This window comes from Equus caballus, chromosome 8 (assembly GCF_041296265.1).
Source record: "Equus caballus isolate H_3958 breed thoroughbred chromosome 8, TB-T2T, whole genome shotgun sequence".
Lineage (NCBI taxonomy): Eukaryota > Metazoa > Chordata > Mammalia > Perissodactyla > Equidae > Equus > Equus caballus.
The window spans coordinates 39,611,365-39,629,232 of record NC_091691.1 but is presented as its reverse complement, the minus strand read 5'-3'; the positions used below and the strand labels follow the sequence as shown (position 1 = coordinate 39,629,232).

Genomic DNA, 17,868 nt, shown 5'->3' with positions numbered 1-17,868 from the left:
ATTTTTTCTTGAGACCTAATTCTCTAAATATCCACATTACAAGTAAGATATTCTGGGTGAAAATGTGCAGGTTTTTTCTGGGAAAAAACACTATTTTTATCACAAGTTCCCTTTATCCTAAAGGCAATAATATGAACTATTATAGAATTCACAGATTTCTTTTACCCAACAGATGGCTCTCTGTCTAATTCGCCATTGAGTCAACCCATTAAACTTCATCTTACAAAATTTGCCAAGGAAGTTACTGCAGTAACTTCTCTGCATTTTCATTGCATGTTCTTTTTGACCCCTTCTTTGTTATTTTCCTTGCTACTGCTCTTAGTGTAATAACTCTTCTCCCCATAGTTGAGGTCATACCTCTCCTTTCACATATAACAAGGAGGGGATTATGACACCCATCAGGGCTCCACAAATAAATATGCATTGAAGAACGTGTAAAATATCACTTTAAACCTTCATTTAATCAAGTGCATTGAAATAGTCCTGAAAAAAAATACTAAGTGGAGTTCATTGAGAGTTTCCTGGAATGTTGTCCACACAGAGCTGCACCGGGCCAGCTGCTGGAGAATATTGGTGGGTTGGCTGGTTGGTTTGTGGGTTTCACGTTCCAGGCCTTCGTGTTTGTCACCTTGGTGCTGGATTTTGAGGCGCAGTTTGGAGAAGTCTATTTATGCCCTGTGTTTCTTTCTTTTCTCAGAGATCCTTTTATTTACTGACTAACACAAACATACATCTTAATTAAGAACTTGTTTACAATTTTTAAACATCAATTCCTCAGATTTCTTTAAAACTTTTCTTTTTTTGGTGAGGAAGATTGGCCCTGAGCTAACATCTGTGCTGGTCTTCCTCTATTTCATATGTGGTCATAGCCACAGCATAGCTGACAAGTGGTGTAGGTCCGTGCCTGGGATCTCAACCTCCAAACCCGGGCTGCCGAAGTGGAGCATGCAAACTTAACCATTAGGCCATGGGGCCGGCCCCAAAAGTTGTTTTCTTTTTTTAAAGCTGTGGCTAAAAGCCGCCTTTGGATAGAACAGCTCTTATTGCTCTCTACTTATCCCTCAAGGTGTTTTGCAAAGTTGTGAGAGCATAATAAATGTCTAAGACATACTTTCTTACTGTTCAATAAATTTAATGAAAATTTATTTGAGGTATAAATATTTGTTCTAATATCATCACACATTGGGACCCAGCCTCAGTCAGTATTTTCATGCAGCATAATCACACTGTAATGCAGATTTCTGATTTCTATGTAAGCCTCTTTTCTTGACTATGAGCATCTTGAGAGCAGAACTGTGGGATACTCCTCTGTTCATTCAGTAAGCATTTCCTGAGCACCAACTCTGTTGTCAGACGAGGTGCTGGTGACACAATGGTGCAGTACACTCAAGCTTGTAGCTTATGGTCTAATGAGAGAGACAAACATTAAACCAATCATCACTTAATTTGTGGTGGAGGTTAATGCTATGCAAAATGTTTTGTGTTTTGAAAATATCACTCTGGTTGCAAGGTGGAGAATAGATTGGAATGAGTTAAGAACAGCTCCTGAAGTTCTCCAAGGAGGAAATGATGGCAACATGGATTGGGCCAGTCACAGTAGAGATGAAGATAAATTGGCCGGTTAAAGAAATATTTAGGAGACTGAGAATTGATTGGAAGTTGGGGTGGAGTGGAATGAGGGAGCAAACATGTTAAGGGTTCCCTCCAGGTTTCTGGCATTGATTGTGATGAGCAGCTCTGGAGGAAAAGGAAGTTAGGGGGACAAGATAATTACTTCAGTTTGCACCATGTTGCATTTGAAAAGCCTTTAAGAGATCCCGCTGGAGATGTATGGAGTTGTATGTATTGATCTGGAACTTAGAATGTCTGGGCTGTACCCTATGAGCATCTACAGCATACGGTTGGTAAACGAAACTGTGGAAATGAATGGCTCAGGAACGAACTTTGAGGTTCTCTGACATTTTAAGGCTGCCTAAAGGAGGAAAAGCTGGCAAAGGAGATATCAAGAGAATGCCTCTCTGCAGAAGGGAAACCATAAGTGTGTGATGTCACCACGCCGGCAGCCAACACAACTTGAGAAGGAGGTAGCCAGCTGTGATGAACAGCGCCAGGACGTTGAGCGCGCGTGTGCTCAGCAGTGCGTGTAGGGCTTGATGAATCCAGGTCGTTAGTGACCTCAGAAGGTACATAGATGTAGCTTGAGAAGTGCGATCTGAGGAGTATGTTTAAATGTTGGTGCAAAGGGTTGAATATTCCAGGAGCAAGTGGAATATCTGATAGCCTAGAGATTGTGAAGAATGGAATGTGGGTGAGATCCAATCATAAACATAAAAAGGTGGTTTGCTTTGGGGAGAGGAGAATGCTCCCTGCCTTGTGATGGACAGGAAGAAGGGGAAATGACGGCACAGGGAGCAGGCTCCTGTTTCCTCAGTGAAGTAACAGGCAGGCTCAGCTACTAAGAGCCAAAGCGGGGAGGTGCAGGGAGAGTTTGGGCAGTGGAGAGGGGCTCAGGTGACACTGAAGACAGGAGTTTTGCTAACACCCTATCTGCACTGTTGTGTAATTTTTTTCCCAAGAGAACTTATGCAAAACACAGAGTGGCAGGATAGTACTCTTGACCCATGGCTGACTATTTTTTTTCCATAGCCATGTGACAAAAGGTTAAAGAGGCAAGGGAGTTTAAGTTACTTGCAGAGGAGGGTCAAATACTGGTTGATGGGATCGAAGATGAGGGGAGGGAGTTGTGATGAGAGGAGCTGATGATGGGAAAGCAGGGAAGTCAGCGATCTGGAAATTCCAATGCTGTTGAAAACATCATCGGCAACTGGGATACCTGAGCTAGCGGGCTGCCTGCAATGCGACTTTGCAGTCAGAGAGGCTGTTTGCTCAGTGATTTGGGACGCAGTGCTATTTTGAATGATGACAAGATCCGGAGGGTTTTCTTTGTGTATGTGGCTCAGGTGGGTTTGGGGAAGAGGCCAGTGGGGATGAGGTGGTTAATGATCTGTGAGGGCATCGTGTGGATGACCAGTATGACCGTGTGGCTACTGAGGCTGCCTACAGTGACTGTTGGGGCTGGGACAGAGGAGAACTCAGTGAGCCGGGGGCAGGGTCTTCCCTGATGCTGGGGTAACAGAGACCAAAGGGTGAGAGCAACGAGAGGGCCAGTGTGATAGAGCTTGTGTTGTCAGCCTCAAAGAATATGAAAGAAATAGAGTCTAGAAGAGCCACAGGGAGGAAAAGAGGGCACTCACTTCTCTACCACTTCTGAGGCACTTGGGGTGTGAGAAAATGAACGTTTCTCCTGAAGAAGGTGACAGGACACAACGTCTCCAGCCAACTGCCAGATTAAGTTACCGCTGGGAGATGGAGAAAATGTTGAGAAGGGGACAAGAAATAGGGAGCTTGAAGAGGAAATGGAAGTCTGAGAGCTGGGGAGGGAGAAGGAAAGTGTGAGACTGTCAGGGAAATAAGGCCCAGAACAGTCTGACAGCGTGGGATAGAGCATTCTGGGAGCTGATGTCTGTGCGTGTGTATGTGAGGGGGGAAGGAGGGAAAGAGCAGACTGAGGAAAATCACAGTACAGAGTAAGGGGGTTTCAATCCTGATCCTACTTAGAGATAGATTGCCCCTTGGGCTTGACAGATTTGTCTCTGGCCTGCAGTGGGTAGAGCAGGATAGAGTGTGGGCCAGGCACTTCTTTCTGGAGACAGCTTGACAGCTACTGGAGGAGTGTGGTCGGGCCATGTTTGCTGTCTTTGGCGGGCCCCATTTGCTAGCTTGGTGTCTGTCTGTCCGGCGTTTGGGAGAGCCTTGCTGTGGTCCAGTGGGAGCTCGTGGGGAATCACAAACCAGACCTCACCCACACAGGTTCCCAGCTCATGGCTGTACTGCCTTAACTAGGATTTTTCTCTGAAAGAAATAAGTGAATGTTCTTTTATCTGGTTCTTAAAAAAATTTCTTCAATGCCTATTTATTTTGATCTTCCCCTGGTATTAGTTGTTGTTAGCATTATCTATTACAACACTGATATTTTCTGCTAAATAATTTTACGAAACATCATAACTAACCCATATGCGTTTTTTGGTGATGTTTGTTTTTAATCTGTGACGTCTCAATGAATATCATTTACATATTTTAGTCTTTACAGTTCTTCGTTACTGAGAGTGTTTTCAAGGTATGTTCTTTTAGTTCCTGAAAGAGCAAATGATGTGCAAATCCTTCTAGGTCAAGCTGTTTGTCCCACTGCAGGGTGCCGAGGACTAGGCCATACCCATGGCCCATGGAATTCAGGACATCACAGGTAAAACTTTTTCTATTTAAATTATTTCAGGGATGAATTAAAACATCATGCAGATTAGCAGCTATACGAAGCATCAAAAATGACTCTCTTGGAGCCAGACACCTCCCCATCAAACTCCCCTCCCTGTTTTCCTAAGGCCCTTCCTTGCGATTTGTGGCTGTCTGCCTGCCTCTGCCATCCTACAGCCTTCCTGGACTGCTGAGGCCTTGCCCAGACCCAGGACGCTTCCCACAGGCTCTGTGCTCTAACATTTTCTTCGCAAGCGCACACTCCCTCGGGTACACTCACCACTGAGTCCCGCCCTAGTCCCGAATTCTCTCCAGACAAGTGCTGTGTCTTGGTTTCTTCCAGAGAAATTCTAGAACCTCTTACCTTTTTTCGCATCTTGTTTTCACCTTGTCCCTATTTCTTTTTCTTTATTTCTTATACATTTGGAGATGACAGAATTCTGTGATAGAACAGAAAATAATGTGTGAAATTATGCTGCAGAATATGCCTGTTTTAAATGTTTGATAATAGTGTGAGGAGGATAGTTCTTGTAACAAAAAATAAGTCTGAATCAATGTGTAAGTCCTTATTGCTTTTTCTGTCCCCATCAATTGGTAAAATAATGTATAAATGAATTATTCATATTGGTAATCTAGTTAAAGAATATATAAATAAAACCTGAACTGAATTGACATAAAATTTGTCCAAATACACAAATATATAAAACAAATATCTACATAGGTAGTATAAAGAGAAAAGAATGTCATATATTATATGAAGCAAGAAAACATTTGTTTGAATAAAAGAGATACAAATGAGGGGTTAAGTTCGCGCGCTCCGCTGCAGGCGGCCCAGTGTTTCATTGGTTCGAATCCTGGGCGCGGACATGGCACTGCTCATCAGACCACGCTGAGGCAGCGTCCCACATGCCACAACTAGAAGGACCCACAGTGAAGAATATGCAACTATGTGCTGGGGGTCTTCGGGGAGAAAAAGGAAAAAATAAAATCTTTAAAAAAAAAAAGAGAGATACAAATGAAAGTCCTTCTTTATAATGTGGTTACAGTCCTGCAAACCAGTGCTAAAAACAGCTCTAAATGAATCAAAGCAAATGTTACTGTAAGAAATAATGGTAAACACTCCCAAATAGTATACACGAATATTAACACTTAGAAGAAAAGAATATAGTATAGTATCCATAAAAAAGAAATAAAGACATTACTTGGGCAAAGTGTAGGACTCATGACTTATGAGAGTAGAGCTGGACCTTGTGGACACATTGTAGTGTTGTATGAGGGAAAGAGAAAGTGAATAAAAGACATATGGAGGGAGGGACAGAGAGAGGAGCGATCACATCATTGGGAGGGTGGTCTGTATTAGGTAGGACCCTCTTGGAGTTGATCGAGCCATTCATTTCCAGACATCGCTAGGGGTATATGGCTATGAAAAACCTTCCTTAGACTTTTCTTGTGTGTGTTTTCTGTTTGTTTTTAAATCTAGAGCTGGAGAGTCCAATACGGTAGTCCCTAGTTTTGTGTGTCTATTTAAATTAAATTTAATAAAATTAAAACTTCAGTTACTCAGTCACACTTAGCCACATTTCAAATGCTCAATAGCCACACGTGGCTAATGGCTGCCATATTGGATAACACAGAAAGTTCTGTAAGAGAGCCCTGAGAGAGTTTACTATGTTCTACTTGCTCATGGTAGATTTTCGAGTTGCAGTATTTCCAGATGAAACAAGTGGCCATCTTAGTGCCTTCTTCAAAACTTGAGTTATTATCCTCAAAGTTAGCCGGATCATGACATTGCGGTTGATCTGTTCCTCAGTGCTCTCTGGAGTTTACCATTCTGTGGCCCTGGTGCTGAAATAACAAATATCACTCTGGACAGCTCCTCACGATTGCCAAGCAGCTCACTCAAAGCCCCTCCTCCCACTTCCTCACAGCAGACTTGCCACCGCCCTGTTCTTGTGTGAGGCTCATTCACCTTCCCTCCTTGGACTCCGAAAACCTTGTGAACGAAGTCACAGTGGGTGCACTCCACTTTGTTCCAGCAGCTCCTCTGAACTTTCCTCAGCCAGTAGGATGTAAATAAGTCTGACTGTTGTTCTTATTTGTACAATCTGATTATACATACCATTGAGAATATCTGACGTGCTTTTCTCCACCAGCAGCCTGTGAAAGTTGCCCTCAGAACTTCTGAAGCGACTAGAAGAATGTAAAACAGAGAGAAGGTTAAAGAAAGGCAGTCTCTGAAGCTTAGGGAAGAAAACGAAATCCTGAACACGTGTGGTAGGGAGAGGAATGAGACGTTTTTAGGGAGCTAGAGGGCACAAGACATTATGTCTCCAGACCTCCCCGTTCACAGGGCTGCTCAGGGGGCCTCCTGGGAGACGGGGTCCTGACTCTTCTCCTCTCTTAGATGTTTCTGTGATAGAGCAGGGCTCATGCAAATGAGAGAAAAGTCTTCAAAAGCTTGATGATTCCAGTTGTCTCAGAAAGAAAAATAAGAGCAATGAGTACCTATAGTTAGCTTCTCTCAAGAATGGAAAAGACAAAAATTAGAGAAATGAATGGTTCTTGAAAGTGCTTTTTATAAAAACTTTATACGGCATTTAAGCAATCAGGTAAACAAATTCTAACAGCTGTGAAGAGAAATTCTGATAGAAAGCTTTGATTTTACTTAACACAGTTTTATGTTGAAAGGATGAGGACAGACTTCTTAGCGGAGTTGTTGCTGAGTGTCAGGAGGGTGATTGGAGGGTGCAGGTTGTGGGCGGCACAGGATTAGCTCCAGTAGGCGGTGGACATTTCTCTCGTGCACTTTAATCGTTTTCAGTGACACGTCTGTTTTTGTCAAGTTCAGGTAACTCACTGACTGACAATTTACATTTTCACTTAATATATTGATTTCTTTTTAAACTACCAATTCTGTTTTTAATTTGGTCATCACATTCTGAATGTCATTTGCCAAGTTAATCAATTTACTTATGTAACTACATGTCTAACTAAAGAATTTATTTAAATCCTCTTGTAGTTAACTGGGCAAATATTGTTTTGATAGCATTGATAATCTTTGTGGTTTGTCTTCATGTTATTTCTATTATTGTAGTCTAAATTTTACATAGCTCTAAAGATGAAAAATATTGCTGTTCAGTATGTATCTTTGGTGGTATCTATTGAAAATACTACATACACACACACATACATGCACATACACACCCTTACACCTGCTAGAAATTTACCATAACACACCAAGGTTATCATTATACATTTTTCTTCTTATGTGTCAAAGAGCTGGTTAGAGACGAGAATTTAAAAATGGTGCTACACTCTCCCAGATTCCTAGGTGTGCTGTTATAATCATCTCTGGCTTGAGTTTCCTGAAGAATTTAAATTAATAAAACTTGCATATTCCAGAATGGAAGTATTTTTTCTCTTGTCATAGATGTGCACCTTTACCAAAGAGTCATCATTCGACAAGATGCTTTTTACAGTCTCTAGTCCTAAAGATTCTTAGGCAAATATTCATACATTTAAGAAAAAAAAGAAGGAAACAAATAAAACCAGAACCTCTCTTCAGTTTCATTAAGGCCTGAGACAACAGCTCAGTTGACTTCTGCTCCTAAAGCCCTGGGGAAGCCTAGGAAGCCTGGAGCTGTGCTGGTTCAGCCGCTGTTCCAGGCAGGGAAGGTGCTACAAGTAATGAATGTTGTTTTTACAAATTCATGTCACAATTTCTGGTTCTGATATTGAAGGTTTGGTGTTTTGAAAGGCAGCACACAGTCTCTTTACATTGTTAGCATCTTGTTCTGGATAGCTGACAAGGAGAATGGTGACATCAGGATATCGCTAGAGACACTTGAAAATAACATATCACTTTAAGAGACCAGGTAGACCCCTCGGTGTCCTTTTTAGATGGATTTCCAACAGGTTTATTTTAGTTTTCATTTAAGTAGTCAAGTGGTTAACAGTGTTGGTCAAAGCTGTTTGGAGTCCGTGTCAAATCTGCATAAACCATTATTTCAAGGAAATTGCCTCAGTTCTTATCTGTATGAAAATAAGACTTCTGGCCCACAATTATCACACAATTTACATTTTATTTGAATGAATTTACATAGTGAATGAAACGAAGTAGAGGTATTTGTTAACATAGAAATATTTAAAGATGACGGTATTGAGACTACAAGATGTAAACTTACTTTCAAGCCGGTGTGCAGGGTTAGACACAGTTTTTCCAAATGAGTAGAACACAGACTCTGGAAGACTTGATCTACCCCTGTGCTGTGAAACAAACAAAGGTAGTTTACTTAGGAACTAGCAATTGCGCTCTTCACACAGAGAGACGGGGGTGTTGCCCTGTAAGTCCTTACCTGGTGCCTCTGTGTGGGCGGCAGGACAGCAGAGCTGGTGACACACCATGAAGAACACCAGCAGAAAAGGAGCGTCTGCTGCCCAGCAGTGAGGGTGCCAGAAAATCTAAGACGTTTTGAGTGCTCTTCATGGAAAATTCTAGCACAACTCAGCCTCTATTCATGATTTATCTGGAATCACTTTGCCAGCTCAAGAAAAATGAGGGAAATTATTTCAGGTGTTTTCTTCTTTTCACATCTATTCCCCTATGTCTGTGTGTGTGTGTGTGTGTGTGTGAATTTCTCTGTTAAGGTTCAAGGCTTCAGACTGGCCTGAGTTGGACATCCATCCCAAGCACTTACTATGAAATATGGGGCAAATTACTGCACTCTTCTTAGCCTCAGTTTCCTCATCTGTAAGTGGGAGTTCTTTGCAATAGGAAAAGTTAAATTACACGATAAGATTAAAACAGGCATAAGTCTTTATTCATTATATGATGTAGAATCATGTTACTGAAAGCATAGCCACAGGAAATAGAAAGAGAAACAGAATAATATGAGGAGACTTTAACTCATCCATTTCAGACTGTAGGGGAGGAAGACATTTCCTCTACCCTCTCTGGGTTTGTCTGGCCAGAGAACAAATTAAATTCACGTGAGACAGAATAGCAGGAGAAAATTAAACAAAGCGTTATAACATGTATACATGGGAGAGGTCAGGCAAGCTGAGCAACTTGCCAAAAATGGCTGAAGCCCCCACCTTAAATATCATCTTCAGCTAATGACAAAGGAGGATGTTGGGGGTGGGAGGAGTCAGTTACAGGAGGTTACCAGAAACAGGAATAAGATTATTATGCAGATTTAAGTCCTTGCATTCTGTATTGATAGGAGTTTCTAGAGATAAGGTCATCCCCGTTCTTCCTGGTACAGAGAGGGAGGCAGCTTTACAGATGGAGATCTCCTTTACAATGTAAACGTCTCCTAACAAAGGCTAAGTAAATTCTACTTTTCAGTTACTTTCCTGTCTGCAAAGTAACCAGCCCTAAATAATCATCATGCCAAAGAGACATATCTTGGGGTGGCCAATTCCAGGCCCCCACAAGACTATGATAGCTTAAGTAGGCCAAACAGAAATACAGACACGCAGAATGTGAGTAACATGATTTAGAAAAGGAAGAAGATTGACTGAAAGATACATATCAAGCAGAAAACAGAATAAACCTACTTAAAAGAACTTTTCAGAACTTGACTATTAGGCCACAAACAACTTAATGAATTCTGAAAACCAAAACAGTTCAGACCCATTTTCTGATCAAATACAGTAAAACAAGAAATTGTTGAGAAAAAAACCCAATCACCTACAATACATGCAAAAACATTCATGAATATAACTTAAGCAATCATAGGATCAAAGGGGAACCCAAACCTAAATCTCAGAAAATCTACATTTAGGGTAATGAGAACACTAAAGATATCAGCGTTTGGGATGGCACTGTGTGTATGTTCAGAGGTAAATTTATACCCGACATAATAAGAAAGAATGAAAATAAGTATTCAACCAGAAAAGTTATAAACATTTTAAAAATGAGTAAAAAAGGAAAGAAAGATCAAACTAAAAGTTGAATGAGTAGAAACACATAAAAATAGTAAATGAGTGGGGCTGGCCCCGTGGCCGAGTGGTTAAGTTTGCACGCTCCACTGCAGGCGGCCCAGTGTTTCGTTAGTTCGAATCCTGGGCGCGGACATGGCACTGCTCATCAGACCACGCTGAGGCAGCGTCCCACATGCCACAACTAGAAGAACCCACAATGAAGAATACACAACTATGTACCGGGGGGCTTTGGGGAGAAAAAGGAAAAAATAAAATCTTTAAAAAAAAAAATAGTAAATGAGTGAGAGTATTCAAGAGTTGATTTTTTGAAACAAAACAACACTAACAGTGAAAACAAAAGGAGCAGTATTGTTGAGCTATCTTGGGCGGTGCCCGCAGTGTTCTGAGAACTGGGGCTCCCCTTATCCAAAGAGCGACAAGTACAGCACTTGGATTTCTTGTTCCATCGCTCTGACTTTACATGTAATGGTTTGTTTTAAACGATCATCCTTTTAATTGAGGCCCGTGGAACTCCTCTGGGCTCCTGATCTTACAGACCTTTCCTCTTCAAGAAAACATTTCCTTTTCTATGGCTGAGTAGTATTTTATAAAGTATATAGAGGCTTTAACTCTATATACTTATGTATATAGAGTTACACACCTTCTTTATCCATTCATCCATTGGTGGGCTCTTGGGTTGCTTCCACGTCTTGGCTATTGTAAGTAATGCTGAGATGAACATAGGGGTGCATGTATCTTTTTAAATTATTGATTTCATGTTCTTTGGATAAATACCCAGTAGTGGGATAGCTGGGTCATATGGTATTTCTATTTTTAATTTTTTGAGACATCTCCATATTGTTTCCATAATGGCTGTGCCAGTTTGCACTCCCACCAGCACTGTACGAGGGTTCCCTTATTCTCCACATCCTCTCCAACACTTGCTGTTTCTTGTCTTGTTAATCACAGCCATTCTGACAGGCGTGAGGCGATATCTCAGTGTAGATTTGAACCCTACTTTTGTTACCTTTTACTTTCGCTTCTCTCCTGTCCATAACAATTTTTAGTTTTTCTTCTGTATTCCATTTTGATTTGTCTTTTCTTTTTACTTCAGGCATTGTTTTTTCTCATTCTTCCTTAATATTTCTGGTTTCAGTCCATAGTTCTTCTGATTCTGGGTCAACTAAGTTTAACAATGCAAATCTGTTTTTACGTGGACTGTAAATTCTTCAGGACTATTGTTTGCACTCTATATTTGGCCCTAAGAGTCTTTTTGTGCCCTTCTTCTGCTTTGTTCTGATATGTGATAGTAGCAGCTCGTGGTCAGAACTGAAATCTGCTTCTGGCCTCGTTTTGGCAGAGAGAATGCAGCTTCTCCATCTCCTACTTCTAATTACATAATATAGTTGATTTCTGTATTGGCCGTCTGGTGACGTCCGTGTATACGGTTGTCCGTCTGGCTGCTTCAAGCATGGATTTGTGATGGACAGATTACTGACTTTGCGGAAACCCTGTACATGGTCTCCTGCTTCCTTTCTGACCACTAGTCCAAATTTTTCCATGACATTTGATTCTGCTTTATTTTTTTCTTTTTCTCTTTCTTTTAGACTTTTTTTTTAACCTGGAAAACCCTATGGCAAGACAGTAAAAAATGAAGCATTTGATAGTTCTTGAAGATGAGACCCAAAGGCACTCAAATGGTTACTGGGGAAGAGCAAAGAACAAATACAAATAGCCCAGTTGCTAATGACGCGGCCAGACTAAAGCCAAAGGACGTCCAGGGGCTGCAGGGAACAAGGGTGCAAGGAAGGTTCAAAGCAGTAAGGCACACAGCACTGGAGCACGGAACGCCAGGAGCACCGTCAAGGCAAAGGAGGCTGTGGAGCAGGAAACTGGACACTTGCATATTGCCGTCCTTGGCTTAGCAAACTACAGTGGACTGGAACGGGACACTTCAGTCAGACAACTACAAAGGGCCCTGCTCTGGAAATGACAGACTCGGAAGAACAGAGTGGCTCCAGTGCGGGGGCAGGAGGTTGCACAGGTGGTGAGGGGCTCTGATGTGAGGTCTGGCTGATAAATCAGTCAGACTTCTGGGAAAACCTATGAACATGACCATCATCCAAGTCTGTGCTCCAGCTATGGATGCTGAAGAAGATGAAGTTGAAAGTTTTATGCAAGTATCCGAGAAGAAATTGATCACACACAAGACATGCTGATAAATATAGGTGACAATGTACACGTAGGAAATAAAGTGCAATCTAACAGAAGTGAAAAGCAGGAGATGGCTAGTGGATTTCTGTGAAGTCAACAATCTGTTATTTTATTTAGGTATGCTTTTTGTGAAAAGCATATAAAGTGTTAAAAATAAAATCCCATTGTAGGGGATGAAGACATTTCCTCTACCTGCTCCTGGTTCTTCTGACTGGACAACAAATTAAATTCACATGAGATCAAGTAACAGGACAAAATCAAACAAGGCTTTATAACATGTATACATGGGAGAGGCTCAGGCAAACTGAGCAACTCGTCAAAATGGTGGAAGCTCTTATCTTAAATATCACCCTCAGCTAAAGACAAAGGAGGATGTTGGGGGTGGGGGAAGTCAGTTATGGCAGATTACCAGAAAAGCACAGTAAATAAGAGTAAGGTTATTATTCAGATTTAAGTCCTTGCCTTCTGCATTGATAAGAGTTTCTAGAGATAATGTCAGCCCCCCTTCCTCCTGGCACAGAGAGGGAGACACCTTTACAGAGGGAGATTGCCTTTACAAATGTAAATATCCCTTAAGAAAGGGTAACTTCTACTTCTCAGAGTTTCTCTCATGTCTTCAATTTTTTAAAAGTAACTGGCCCAAAATATTCCTCATGCCAAAGAGACGTACCTTGGGGTGGCCAACCAGTCCCCCATACCATCTTTTCCTCTTGGTAACAAAGTTTGACGTATTCGCAGTTATTGTTATAATTATTATATAAACTGTACATAAGCCAACTTGCTTTTTGCCTTAAATGTTTTGCTTGTTTCTTTTTTATTTTTATTTTTTTGCTGATGGTGGAGCAGGAGAGGCTTTCATTCCTTGCTTTTCTAGAACATTTTGTTTGTTGGTAACTTCTAGCTTAGAAGGAAGGCTTTTAATTATTCTAATGGTTACTGTAAAGTTTTTCAGATGCATTTGTAAACCGACATTTACCTATCAAAGCCATTAGAACTGTAATCTTTAGCTTTCTTTTGTGAAACTTGAGATGCGAAATGCTTCTTTTTTCCCTAATCCAATTTACCTACTTGTATTAATTGAATTTGAGATTATGTACCTTACTCTTTTCTTTCTTTGTTTCCAGTTTTTAAGCAGTAGAGAACAACTCTTGGAAAGAAATAAAAGGGCAAAGAATTTTGCAATCACATTTAAAACAACGATGTATGTTTATTTCTATATATTTTACTAGTTCCAGTGGTAACCTTAGTCCTTTCCAGCCACAATTTCCTGATTTCTTTACTAAACATCCTTTTTTACTTGTTCGAGCACAGTCTTTTTCAAGATTTGTTTTAATTTGTCTATGGTGTCTGCATATTATGTTTAAAATCTTTACATATCAGAGAATGCGTCACACCCACGAGCAATTTGAGAGGAGGTAGAAGTTTTGAGCCCAGATCTTTTCTTTGTCAGAGTTCTGTCCATCTTGGTTCATATCATCTTCCAGTTTTTATTGTAGTGTTGGCAAAATCTAATGCCAGCCTGCATGATGGTCCTTTGAGGTAGCCTGCCCTCCTTTTACCAAGATTTCCTATAGAATACCTTTATATCTTGACACATATATATGAAATTTTACAATTCCCCTACATGCGTCTGGATGTGGTTTTCTTGTCATTTGGTTTACCTGTAATGCTATGTTCTCTCTCAGTTTTCAGGCCAAAGTCCTCCTTCATATCAGATCCTCTTTTCTCCACATCTTTTCAAGTTTTGTGTGTACTCTAACAGTCTCCTCTCTCCAAAACTTCTGCTGGATGACCTTGGATCCTCTGCATGTGTCCCTCATGTCTCTCCTCTTTTCCCTTTCATTTTCAGTTCCTCCTTCCCTCAGGCCTGGGGAAATGCTGCAATGTATGTTCTCAGGGGCTGGTCTGGTCTTCTGTGCCTCTGTGAGGTCTCTCCATGTGTGATTGCGTTGCACCTCCTTACAAGCTCTCCTGGCCTGTTAACAGTGTCCTACCATCCCACAACCATTGACTTCTGCAGGCGTCTGCTTTCAGCAGGGGCTATGGGAGACGTTTCAGATGCGAAGCTCTTAGTTGATCCTGACACACAAACATCCCTGCAGTGGAAAGCGTCATTTCTGTACTGATTCTTTCAAAACAAAAACAGTGTCATGTGGCCTAAGCCCTTAGCTAGAAATAGTTCAAGAATATTCCTTATAATTTCAGGTGATTGGCCAAAGGGTAAGTTCACATCATCTCTGGGCCTCAGGTTTTTCATCTGCAAAACCAGATGACTGGCCCAGGTGATTTCTCATTTCCTTTTTAGTTACAATATCTACGTATTGTGTACTCTAAAATGTACATAACAATATAATTCTCTTAAGATCTATAGCATACTGCCTGGATAGAACTTATTCCAGTTGCAAGTAACTTACCCGTATGTGAATTTCACTGTTTATTAAATGTAAATATCTTGTCAAGGACCTATATTCCAAAGGAAAGGCCCATAACTGCAAAACTTTTGCTAGCTAAAAGAACTGGGCTGGAATAATCCTTTCCTAAAGATACTCTGAATCAAAATTAACAATCCTTCCATTATCTGCTAGGCACAGGAAAAAAATATACATAATTCCATAATTAACTTGCTGTGATTTCCTGGAGTTACTCAAATTGTTGAAGAATTTGTCCCAGCTAATCTGAATGCGTGGGAAACACTGTAATGTGAATTAAAATGGATTATTTTTTCCCCAAGAGGTAACATTGCTAAGCTAAGAGGTTTGTCACTCTCTATAGTTTCTTTCCTATAGATAAATTAAGCTTAAACACATCATTATTTTGGAGACTCTGTTTTCTTAATTTTAGATAAATATCTTTATTAAAATATGATGGCTAAAATCCAAGGAGAAAACGTAGCTGGGGCCAGTCTGCCTTTTGTGAATGAGGATAATGTTGCTAGTACAACTGATTTTTGAAAGTTACTTGCAATGCAGACAATAGGGTGGACTAAGTTTGACACAAAATTAGAATGTTGACGTTTTCCCTTTGGAAAGACTCTATTGTACAAGATAATAATGACAGTCATAGTAATACGTTATATTTGCATATCATTTAACCACACACAGAATGTTTCACATGTATTCTCTTATTTAATACACAGAGCAGCCCTATTATGTAAGTTTTATTATCTCTATTTTGTGAATGAAAAAAAGTAAGTCTTGCCAAATTGTGTCTTCTCATCATGGCACAGTTGGTAAGTGCATTTTAAACTAAATGTCTGCTGACTACTCGTCTGGTACTCTTCTGCTGCTCCCAGATGCACATGTGGAACTGAAGTGGTAATTGAAATTATGTTTCTCACTTGTAGATTAGGAAGTTTAAGATCACAAAGGGAAATTGATAGTAAACTACACACAAACCTACGACATCTGGATAATCAACTGCAAGCAGACTGTTAAGAAGTTTTCTCACTTGAAACAATGTAGTACAAAATGATCTCTGGGATTCCTTTCAAACTCTAAACTTTTGATTCCCAGCTCCAAAATAGACACACACACACGAGACTCTTAAAGACAACTATAGTTGTTACTCATAATTTGTTATAGGTAATAAAGAAGAATGTAAACTACCTGGATGTCTCCTTCCACTTTGGTATGTAGAGCTGAGAAAGTACTTATAAAACATGAAACATCAGTGAGAAACTTACAAGCCAGAAGTCTGAGATAAAACATTAGTTATGAAAATATTAAGCTAAATATGATGACTTTAATTATCCCTTTGTCTCAGTTGTTCTCATTTTGGTGATTTAATAAATACAGCTTAGCACTCCAATTTCTGCTACGATACTGCAGTTCCTGCATATGTCAGATTTACATTCGTCTGGCTGTCTAAGTGCAGCTGGATGGAAGAGCCGTGTCACCTATGATCACTGTTAGAACTGAATTTTCCACAATCCTTCATTGATAACAGTGGGTACAGTTGAGGAGGATTTAGGATTGCATTAGAAATGCTAGACCAATAATCCGAACTAAATAATGTAGTGCCATACATCTACAAATGATCACGCTGATCCTTGAAATAGACACGATGGCATTAACCTCAGTTATAATAATACGTGCTGCAGAAAGCTCCAGTGTGAATGGAGAACAAATAATTCTGCGTGTAAGAAGTGGAGTTGGATCTCAGAGCCCATCTATAGAATCTTGTAAGCATCAACTACGTAGTAAATACCAAAACTAATTTCAAAAGATATAGGAATTCCATTCCTAGTTAAATACCCAATAGAAATGTGTACGTAAGTTCACTAAAAGACATGTACCAGAATGTTCACAGCAGCACCATTTATGACAGCCCAAACCCCATTTGGTAGACTGCCCCCCAACAGTGGATGGATAAATTGAGGCATACTCACACAATGGATGCTATACAACAAGGAGGAGGCACGGACTCGGACCACACACAACAACATAGATGAAGCTCACAACTGTAACGTTGACTTAAACGTTTGAGTCAAACACAAATAGTAAATACTGAATGATTTCATTAATATAAGGTACAAAAACAGGCAAAATTTACTACTATATAAAAATTGAGGACTGTAGTTACCCTCGAGGGGAGTGACTGGCAGAGGGTAAATGGAGGGGCTTCTGGGGTAATGTTTCATTTCTTGATCTGGTGCTTGTGACAGGAGTGTGTTCAGTTTGTGAAAATGACTAATAAGTTGTGCATTCTGTGTGTAAGATCTACTTCAATAAAAAGGTTTGCAAAAAGTTACCTTAAGAATATTGATGTAACCCTCCTAGCGGACATTACTCACGAGTGTCTACGAGTTGACCCTCCACGTTCGTGGACCAGCAACAGTCTGACAAGTCAGTCGGTAACGCCAAGCTGCAAGGGAGCCTTCTGGTCTTTCCGACCTCTCGAGGGAAGTCTCATGACAATGAGGTGGAACAGCCACCTCAGTGTGAAGGCTGCTGTGACCACGCCCAGGCCACTGAACTCACTGACCAGCCCAGGAGGCAGCTGGCCCGCCTCCAAGGCTTTCCGCGAGGGCTGAGATCACACCCAGAGAGCTCACAGTGCGTCTATGCTGTTTGAAGCCCTCACTGGAGTTTCACAGTCCGTGGTTCTCATCTCAGGTTTTAACCTGCTTTGCCTGTGTCTCTCAGGGATTGAAAATGAACAAACAGAACAGAGTAAAATGTTGACATTTCTGTGAGTTAGGAACTAGGAGACATTGCTTTTTAGCCCTGTGTGCTGGAGTGCATTACCCAGCTGATGGCCTGTTTCTGCTTCCTTTGTACTTACCTTTGGCTGGGGTACAGAATTGACTTTTCCTTCTAGGAGACAACAGGTCTTGTAGAGAGCTGTGTAGGGATAATGAAGGCTGACCTAAATTCCTTGTAGTAAAATTTGTATTTCGTGAAAAACCATGGTCGTGTC

At 40.7% G+C, this 17,868-nt stretch overlaps 1 protein-coding gene across 1 annotated transcript in view; it reads left to right on the top strand.

The window, feature by feature from the left end:
* The window catches only part of L3MBTL4 (L3MBTL histone methyl-lysine binding protein 4), a 306,581-nt gene that overhangs the window by 100,251 nt on the left and 188,462 nt on the right, over positions 1 to 17,868 (top strand). The window contains 1 exon segment of the mRNA XM_070221201.1: positions 4,178 to 4,303. Coding sequence (XP_070077302.1) covers positions 4,178 to 4,303 — 126 coding nt within the window.